Source organism: Callospermophilus lateralis, chromosome 18 (genome assembly GCF_048772815.1).
Source record: "Callospermophilus lateralis isolate mCalLat2 chromosome 18, mCalLat2.hap1, whole genome shotgun sequence".
Taxonomy (NCBI): Eukaryota; Metazoa; Chordata; class Mammalia; order Rodentia; family Sciuridae; genus Callospermophilus; species Callospermophilus lateralis.
In genome coordinates this window covers 66,021,057-66,031,145 of record NC_135322.1, presented here as the reverse complement: position 1 = coordinate 66,031,145, position 10,089 = coordinate 66,021,057, and the positions used below count along the sequence as shown (strand labels likewise).

The window sequence follows — 10,089 nt, the reverse complement described above, 5'->3', positions numbered from 1 at the left end:
CCATGAGGTGAGAATCTCTGCTCTGCTGTGTGCCCTCCAGTATGATGTGCTGCCTCACCACAGATCCAAAGTGTCGGGGCCAAGCAATCTTGGATAAAGTGCCACCACCTAGGGACCAAGCTCTGAGACTTTGGGGGACATTGCAGATCCAAAAGTAACAAGAGGTATGAGCAGCAGAGACAGCTGTGAGCCAAAGTAAATGCTCCCTGCTCTAAGTTGTCTGTCTCAGGCAGTCGATCACAGTGGTGGAAAGCTGACCAGCACACAGAGTCGGTGTGGGAAGTGGGGTCAGAGCCTCTGGAGCTGGCTTCCAGGAGGAACTTGAAAATTAAGAGAAGCATTCTAGAAAAGGCTTGGGATGCATGATCTGAGAATAACGGGCAATTCTGGTTGGAGCGCATTAGCCAGAATGCTGATAGGAATGTAGACATTAAAGACTGTGTTGATGTCACCATAAGTCTGAGAAGTTGTTTTTAAACAAACAAGAGTATTCCCTTCAATTCCCATGGAAAGATGTTTTCCTTCAAGTTACTTTCTCCTCCCCTGTCAACCTCTTCCCTACACTACCCCATCTCCTCATGGTGTTGTAAATTCTAAAGAAAGCCCTCTGCCAAGTCTTTCCTCACCTCGGCTCAAAAGGTAATTGTGAATCCAAAAAGAAAATGCAGACACTGACCCCAGCAGGTCAAGGTTCCCTTTAATGTGATGAGGAGGCAACAGAGTGAGCATGCGCTTAGAAGAGGGATTTTCTGCCTTTTGAACCACTGTGCCCTTATTCCCCCCTCTAAAAACTGCTCTCATAAGCCCCCAAAGATGGAGACTTGAGACAGAGCGGCTTCGAGGCTGTTTCCTCTCAGCAGTCTGTCTCCTGAGCTTTTGTGGAGCGTGACAAGGAGTGGAACCTTCCTTCCCAGTTACACTGATGAGGTTTCAGGTGAACAAGGACCGTTGGGAATTGGACCAGAGGCCACACGGATGACACTCTGGCAAAGAATTTGTCTACATTTTGTCCATGCCCTGAGACTGTGTGAGGCTGCATTTAAAGGTGATGGACTAGTGTCATTTTTTAATTTTTATTTTTTTGGTGGGGGAAATTTCAAGGCAGCACAGCATTCAAGCTACAGCATGGGCATTGTTGGCTGATTTTGGCCAGGGTTATCATGAGAATTGTGTGCAAAAAAACATAGCAGAAAGATTTGAAAAACTTGCAGTTTGGCCAGAAAAGAACCATGTGTAATTTGGGCCACAAAAGTTGTGATTGCTGAAGATTTAAGTTAAAGCAAAGCCAAATCAGTCACGGTGGCGTAGACATGTGATCCAAGTGACTTGGATGGCTGAGGCAGGAGGATTGCAAGTTGGAGGAGAGTCTGGGCAACTTAGCAAGACCCTGTTTCAAGATAGAATAAGCTAGGAACGGTGATACACGCCTGTAATTCCCATGACTCAGGAGACTTAGTGAGGCCCTCAACAATTTCGTTAAGATCCTGTCTCAAAATTTAAAAAAATAAATAAATGAAAAGGTTTGGGGATATGGCTCAGTGGTAAAGCACCCCTGTATTCAATCCCCAGTACCCCTACCCTGAAAAAAGGCCCCAAAAAGATAAAATTAAAAAGGAGGCTGGAGATGTAGCTTAGTGGTAGAGCACTCCTGGGTTAAATCCCATGTATCACAAAAATTCATTCATTAACATAAATAAATGCCAGACTGGGCACAGTGGTGCACACCTATAATCCCAGCAACCCGAGAGGCTGAGCCAGGAATATTATAGGTTCAAAGCCAGCCTAGGCAAATTAGCAGTACCCTGTCTCAAAACAAAACAAACAAAAAAAGGACTAGCAATGTAGCTCAGTGGTAGAGCACCTCTGGGTTCAATTCCCAGTACTAGAGGAAAAAAAGTTAAAGCAGCACACTTGTAATCCCAGCTACCTGGGAGGAGGCTGAGGCAGAAAGTTGGCAAGTTCAAGACCAGCTCAGCAACTCAGTGAGACCCTGTCTCAAAATTTAAAAATAAGAAATGGTTGGGCTTGTATTTCAGTGGTAGCAAGTAGGAGGGTCCTAAATTAATTCCCAGCACCAAAACAAACAAGTACTTTGCATTTGCATCTGAACAACAGGAAAGATATTTGAGAGCACCTCAGGAATCGGCCAGACCCCACCTATCTCAGGCTCAAGGGTGTAAAAGAATAAACTCATAGGAGAGTGTGCACTGCTTACCCAGGGCCACACGGTCCAGGTGGGCCCTGCTACTGTTGCAGCTGGAGGCAGATCTTGGCATCATCTTTGTGATGCTGGTTTTGCAGGGATGCTGAATACAAGAGTTTTGGGGTCCTGGCTCTCTGGCCACCAGGAGGTCAGCAGCTCTGCTCTGCCACATGCTGCACACCATGCTGCTGCTTCACCACAGGCCCGGAGTGATGGGGCCGGACAGTGTGTGGCAGGGTGGGGACCGGAGCATGAAGCCCCAGGAGGGTGGTGTGTGAAGCTGCGAGAGAAGTAGAGATGCCAGGAGCATGGCTCATCTACCAATGAAAACTGCAGGCAGCAAGCAGAGCCAGCCCAAGAGAGTGGCCCTCTGGACTGCAGATGGCAAAGCCCAAACCCTTTAGGGCCTCACCCACCCCCACAGTATGCCCCAGGTGCCAGACGTGGAGCTACAGGATTCAGTGTTTGCCTTGCTGGGTTTTGGTCTTTCTTTGGTCTGATCCTTCTGTGGTTTTCTTTCACTCCTCCTTTTCAGAATGGAAAGTTCACCCTGTACCATTGATATACTGGACATATGTAACCAGGTTTGTTGTTTTTTTAAATAGGTGCTCACAGTAAAGGTTTGCCCGAGTCTCAGAAGAACTTTGGATGTGTACATGTGTTGCTAGGATTGAACCCATGGGATCCTAAGCACTAGGCAAGTGTTCTGTCACTAAGCTATTGTATTTTGAGACATGGCCTCGCTTAGTTGCCTAGGTTGGCCTTGAACTTGCAATGGTCCAGTCTTAGCCTCCCAGATAGCAGGGATTCCAGGCATGTGTGCCATACCTGCAGCATCTTGGACTTGTGAGGAATGCTCGGACTGTGGAGACCAGGGGATTCTTGGAGACCAACTGAATGCATTTTGCATGGTGAGACGGGCACCTGCCTCTGGAGACCTGGAGTGGGGAGTCTGGATCTCAGGCGCCCCCAGAGGCAAGGTGTTGGAGGTTTGGTTCCAGGCCGGTGATGCTGTTAATAGATGGTAGGAACTTCAGGAAGTGGGACTTCACTGGGGGACCTGCTAGGTCTCCTCTCACTCTGCTCCCTGGCCAGCAGGAGGTCAGCAGCTCTGCTCTGCCACATGCTGTGCACCATGCTGCTGCTTCACCACAGGCCCAGAGTGGTGGGCCCAGCAACCATTGACTGAAACCAGGACCCAGAATACATTGTTCCTGCTTTTAAGTTGTTGGTCTCAGATATTTGTCACAGTTGTGGAAAGCTGGCTAACACACCCCCTGGGGAGAGCAGAGACGGGCAGGGTGCTCTGCTCCACCTGGGAACCAAGGTGCCGTATCCCAGCCTGGACATCGTCCCAGGGCAGGGAGGGGAGACTACCAGTTCTCACTCTTGAGGTGGAGACAAGAACGGGAACAGAGGCCTGGAGCCTACCATCTAGAGCCTTCTGCCCTCCCCTCCCCTCCCTGCTCCTCCCAGGAGTCCTGAAAGGAAACAGCCCCGCCAGGGTCTTGGAGGGACCTGGCCCCAAATGAACTACGGGGCCAGGATACCGTGTGTATAAATATATAGGCTATGTGTTTATTATAGAAAGGCATCTGTGTATGTGTCTGTCCATGCACAGCTCAGGAGCACGGTGGGCGGCCGGGCCCAGCACTGGGAGCAGAGCCTCAGCCTGGAGCCGGCTGCAGCCAGGTCCCTTCCCGGGGGCCTGGCCACCTTGGGCCATCACTGGAAGTCGAGAGTCCTGTTGCTGGGGATGTAGAGGGACTGAGTCTGGCGGCTGCGGCGCGGCGTGGCGTTGAGAACATCCACACTTTTGCGGCTGGAGCACACGACGTGGGCCACGAAGCTGGTGCAGTCACTGCAGACGTCCTTCAGGGTGCAGCCGTGGGCGTAGATGTGGGGGAACTCCTCCTCCACACTTCCCCACTGAGGCCCCTGCAGGGATCTGGGGCGGGTGGGGACCCAGAGAGGACTGTCAGGCTGGGGAGCCAGCAGGGCTCACACGTCCTGGGGGCCCCTGCGGTCCCCTAGGCTCTCCTGCTGCCTGCCCCTCCCCTTCACCACCACAAACCCACAGAGACTTGGGGAAGCAACATGCCTAGCAAAAAGCAGCCCAGAAGGGCTCTGGACAGGAACTGGAGTTCTGGGTCCTGACCCAGTTCAGTTTCCATCTCACCACTCTGCCTCCCCACCCTCCAAAGCCATCTGCACTGCACCTCCAGGGGCCGTCCTCACACAAGGCGAGGCCAACCCCTGCTCCTGCTCCCAAGTCCCTGCAGAAGCCTGACCCCCACAGACAGCAGCACCCAGGCCAGGGAACGCACTGGAAGACGTCTCGCCTTGGCGCCGTCGCGGTTTTGGCAGCGGGTGCCCTCTGAGGACTCTCAAAACCCAGCGTGTAGACAGGGATGTGCGCACACTTCTTAGAAGGCATCTTCATCTGCAACAGAGGGAGGCGTGGCACCCACAGGACCTCCTTCCTGTACACCCCAACAGTGTCTTCTGCTCAGTGAGACAGGATTCTTAGGAGTGGGAACTGTGCCCCTTTATACCAGGAAGGAAGCAGTGTGAGCCCTGGACACACCGGTGTTCAGCACTGGGGAGGAGGAAGTTGGCCCGTCGAGGGTGGGTCATGAGCAGGGTGTGAAAACAGGTGGGCAGAGGCCCTCCTCAGCAGGCTTGTTTCCAAGCTGAGGCCAGCGGACACGATTCTGAGCGACACTGTCAGTTCACCTTGGTGCATGCTGCATGTCACCATGCCACAAACGCACAACAGATCTGGGGGAGGGCACTCCCAGGAAGGAGGCTTCAAGAGGGGCGACCTCCTCACGTGGAATGCTCACTGCTTCCTAAAAAGCCTAGCAGGCCTGGGAAGTGTCGGGCAAGGTTCTGCCTGGAGGAAGGGATGGCAAGCTGCCTGTGGGGCTGGACCGCTGGTACACGCCCATCCCAGCTAGGAGAGACCCTGCAGATCCTAGGAGATCCTCACCTTCATGCTACAGGAAGTGCAGACGGCTCTGGAAGAGAACAGAAGAGGCAGTCAAGAGGCCCAGGAAGGCACAACTGCCTCCAGGCCCCTGTGCCCACCCCAGACCCTGCGACTACCCGTGCAGTCTGCCTGATGCCGGGTGGCTCTGGGCTTCCACAGTCCGCTCCTGGCTCTTTTCCTCCTTCTCCTGGTCTCCCACCCAGTGCCTCTCAGCCCCTCAGTTTGCTCCTGGTGCATCTGGCTGTAGTCTTCATGCACCTTCCATACTGGGGTGTGCCAGACCCACCCCACCGAGAAGCACCGTCTAAGCACAGGCCTCTGGCTGAGATGCTCCGTTTCCAGCATCACTGAACATGCTTGTAGTCCAATGCCCGATGTTATACGGAAAGGTTTTCTTATAGAAGATTCAAACATCAGTGCTACAATTTACCCCCCACAGAGGTGATCTCTGTTAGCAATGCAGCCTTCATCCTCCAAACTATTCTAGACAAATAACAAAACATACATAATATTTTACAAATGGAAGTGAGGTACTGTGTAAGCTATTCTATAAAGATACACCCACATCTCTTCTCCATAGTGAGAGAAATCATCCAGACTCATTTTTTAGAACAATGGGCTAGGTCCTCTGGAATGAATGTCCTACATTGATTTTTCCATCAACAAACCCCTGGGTTGGGGCTGCAGACTTGGCTCAGTATTGGAGCATTTGCCTAGCATGTGCAAGCCCTTGGGTTCCATCCCTAGCACCATATTAAAAAATAACAACAACAGCCAGACATAGTGATGCACACCTATGATTCCAGCAACTCGGGAGGCTGAGGTAGGAGTATCACAAGTTTGAGGCCAGCCTCATCAGCTTAGTGAGTCTCTAAGCAACTTAGCAAGACTCTGTCTCAAAATAAAAAATAAAAAGGGCTGGGGATGCGGTTTAGAGGTAAAGGCCCCTGGGTGCCATCCCTAGTGCCAAAAACTCAACAATACATTATCATTAATTTAAAAAAAATCGGGGGGGCTGGGGATGTGGCTCAAGCAGTAGCGCGCTCGCCTGGCATGCGTGCGGCCCAGGGTTCGATCCTCAGCAGCACATACCAACAAAGATGTTGTGGCCGCCAAAAACTAAAATAATAAATATTAAAAAATAAATAAAAACTAATTTTTTAGTTGTTGATAGATCTTCATTTTATTTCTTTTTTATATGTGGTACTGAGAATCGAACCCAGTGCCTCACACATGCCGGGCAAGTACGCTACCGCTGAGCCACAGCCCCAGCCCAGTTGTCATTAATTTTTTTTTTTTAAAGAGAGAGAGAGAGAATTTTTTAATGTTTATTTTTTAGTTTTCGGCAGACACAACATCTTTGTTTGTATGTGGTGCTGAGAACCGAACCCGGGCCGCACACATGCCAGGCGAGCGCGCTACCGCTTGAGCCACATCCCCAGCCCTTGTTTCATTTTTTGTTTGCCTGGCAATCTCTGATTGGAAACCAAATCTTTTTTTTTCTTTCGTATGTTTTGTTCCTCTTTATTTATTTTATGGCCCTGGTACTTGCGATCCTCCTGCCTCAGCCTCAGTGGCTGGGATCAGAGGTGTCACCGCACTCGGCTGCTCCCATTCTTCAGCTGTGTTCTGGGAAACCATGAAGAACTTGGACGCAGTTTGGTCCTTTCAGGTCTTTCCTTAATGACCTGTCAGGCCTGGAGAAATGCCAAACTCCAGTGACTCACTCTACACCTGTGTGGCAAGACCCTCCTGCCTTTCCGCCCATGCTCCAAAATCATGGCACTCCAGCGGTAGCTAGTGGTCACCGACATGACACTTGGCCCTGAGCACCTATCACTTTCCTTTAAGTCTGCATGTGCCCCTGCCACGTGGTCCTGGGAACTGAGCCTAGGAGGGCTCTACCCTGGAGAGACATCTCCAGCCCTTTTCATTTTTATTTTTCATTGAGCCTTGCTAAGTCGCCCAGGCTGGCCTTGAACTTGCAATCCTCCTGCCTCAGCTTCCCCAGTCACTAGGATCACAGTGTGTGCCACCCTGCCTGGCCGTTCCACTGAACCTTTAGGACACAGGTAAGCGGACATTTCTGTAAAGGGCAGGACAGTGAACATCTTAGATGTGGCTAAATGAGGAATGAGGAAGTGCGTGGCTGTGGGTGTGCTCCGACTAGCTTTATTTACAGAGCCAGCTGTGAGCAGACGGGCCCGGGGCTGCCTGCCAGGGCCTGCCTTAGGATGGATCGTCCCTAGCTTCAGCCATCCCCTTCACCTCTCTTCCAGCGGCTCAAGGAGACTTCTCTGGGGGCTTTCTGTGCGGCTGTGCCCTGAGAACCCGCTGCCAGTCCTCCCTCTGCGCTCAGCCTTGCCTCCTGCCCTGAGGAGGTCCTGGCTCAGACCCCAGACCTAGATGCTTCCTGTGTGTTGCCGGTACCCTGAAAACCACCGTTTCCCATTCCGCCATCTTGTTCCTGCTGGAAGGTGCCTGTGACCCCATCTGGGTTGAAAGTCAGAGCCTCTTGGCTATTAAAGTTTAAAATGATTTAAATGGAACTCAAACTTCCTCAGCCTCCTTTTCCCCAAGACTGCCATCTTCTGGTCATCAGCCACAGGGAGGAAGAGAGACCTCACCTGTGTCCTCCTGGCCAAGGAGATCTGCGTCTGCACGTACGTGCAGGTCTACAGGAAGGTGGCGCTGCGACACACGGGAGTGGCGCTACTGAGAAGGAAGGCCCACAGAGTTCCTAGGCCCACCAGGAGCGTCCAGGGCTCACCCACTGGCCCACAGAGCCACCACCAACAAGCAAGTCAAGGGCAGACTCCTGCCCAGAGGGCTCCTGTCTGTCTGGCTAAGAGCCCAGGCAGCTTCCCACAACACATGAAGGAAATCGACGCCCAAGAGACCAGTCCCTGTTTCCACTAAAGCCCACTGTGGGAACCCCAGGGGGGAGGCCGAGTCCCACAGATCCACCCATAATAGACGCAAAGGAAAAATACCTCCCCAGTGGCACTGACCGATCTCGAGGACTCAACAGCATGGCATGTGACAGAACATCCACCGTCCCGTGGGCTGCCAGCGCCGGCCCACCCCTCTCCCCCTTGTTAATCTGCAGCCGGGCGCTGAAGGCTCACCTCTTGCAGAAGAGACAGGTGGGCGGCCAGGAGAAGAGTGGGAACTTGGCTCGGCAGCAGCAGCAGATCTGTGAGGGCACGCTGGGGCTCAGCTGTGTCCACGGCCCACCACGGTCCTGCCCACACTGGTCTGCCCCTGACCTCCCATCAGGAGAGACCCGCCTTTGGCTGTCCCCAGGCCCTACCTTCCCCCTCTTCAGGCTGCTGAAGAGCTCCTTGTCCTGGGCAAACTTCTCCATCTCGGCCTTCACCAGCACGCGGCGCACACCCACCACCTCCTCCACCGTCAGCGCCAGGCTCTCCACGGGGTGGTGGAACTCCTGCAGAGAGGGTCCTGCTCACGCAGCCCCAGGGCAGGGCCCCACCACTGCATCCCTTCCCTGGGGCCAAGCACTCTGTGGCTTTCTGAAGTCAGACAGCTCCCGCCTTCTCTGGGGAGGCTCTGCTGCAGCAGGACTCCCCTGCTGGCTCCCCAGCTCCCCGAAAACACACACCCTGGGCTGACCAAGACCACCAGAGGACAGGCTGTGGTGCACGCCTACCATCCCAGAGACTCGGGAGGCTGAGGCAGGAGGATTGCAAGTTCAAAGCCAGCCTCAGCCAGAGTGAGGCGCTAAGCAACTCAGCCCTATCTCTAAATAAAATACAAAATAGGGCTGAGGATGTGACTCAGTGGTCGCGTGCCCCTGAATTCAATCCCAGGTACCCCCCTCCCCCAAAAAGACTGCCAGAGTCCATTTAAAGTCTTCCTCCCCTTGGAAGTCTCCAAACTGAGCTCTCTTTCCTCTCCACTGACCACACAGTAGGTGCCCTGTCCATCCAGCATGGCACGGAGTAAGCCTGGTGCTACCTCCCAGTGCTCAGCAGGGAACTCGCTGTGGACCTCGCTGAGCTTCACTCCTCTGTAAATGGGGTGGATCTCAGCTCCTTTGAGGTAACATGTATAAAGCCCGTAGCCTGGTGCTGGGCACACAGAGCTCAAAATGCCAGCTGTGTTCCCAGGGCCCAGCCTGTGAGTGCCAGAGACAGAGCTGGGGGGCATCATGTCTGGGTCTTCAGCAGGCCGTCCGTATGGGGCTTCTTGGCAGGGGAGAGGATGTGGACCCTGCTTTCTTCTCCACTTGGCCCAGAGCCTTTGGCTTTGGGTCCAGCTCTGTGCCATTGCCGTGGCCAGTTCTGCTGTCAGGTCAACCATGGCCGACGGGCAGGGGAGGCACCGTGTGTGCCACAGCCAGCCTGGCAGCCACCAGCTCTGATTTTTGATAGTCAAATCTTTCAGAAGCACTTCCAGAATTTCAAAGCTGAATTTTAAAACATGTCTCTGATTCCTGGACCAAGAAGTGGTTCTCAATTCTTCTCCCCTTGGGAACAGGCTGGATCTGGTGACTCACGTGCAATGAATAGTGGAAGCATGTCTGAGACCTGATTGTCAAATACACTGCAGCTTCCACCTGGCTCTCCCCTGGTCCACTTGCTTGGGGGACGCAGCCACCATGTTGGGAGGACGTTCAGTGGCCCCCAAGGCTCTGAGTGCCACACCCCTGGTGTGAGAGAAGCCGCCTGGGCAGCAGCTCCTGCAGCCCCCAGACAGCCTTCAAATGACACTGCAGCCCCTGCTGATGACCCAGCTGCAGGCTCGGAAGACACAGCCAGGGCCCTGCTGGGCTGCTTCAGGATCTGACATTCAGAAGCTTTAAGGAATGACAAATATTGATTTTTTTCTTTTTATTTTAATTTTAATTTTTTGGTGGGCATACCAGGGATTG

At 53.1% G+C, this 10,089-nt stretch overlaps 1 protein-coding gene across 1 annotated transcript in view; it reads right to left on the bottom strand.

The window, feature by feature from the left end:
* Positions 1–3,767: 3,767 nt before the first annotated feature.
* The window catches only part of Spire2 (spire type actin nucleation factor 2), a 28,794-nt gene continuing 22,472 nt past the window's right edge, over positions 3,768–10,089 (bottom strand). Inside the window, exons 11-15 of the mRNA XM_076838267.2 lie at positions 8,509–8,643; positions 8,324–8,391; positions 5,196–5,223; positions 4,531–4,646; positions 3,768–4,151 (exon numbers count right to left, since the gene is read on the bottom strand). Of these exons, the coding sequence (XP_076694382.1) occupies positions 3,929–4,151; positions 4,531–4,646; positions 5,196–5,223; positions 8,324–8,391; positions 8,509–8,643 (570 nt within the window). The 3' untranslated portion in view covers positions 3,768–3,928. The remainder of the gene's footprint in view (positions 4,152–4,530; positions 4,647–5,195; positions 5,224–8,323; positions 8,392–8,508; positions 8,644–10,089) is intronic.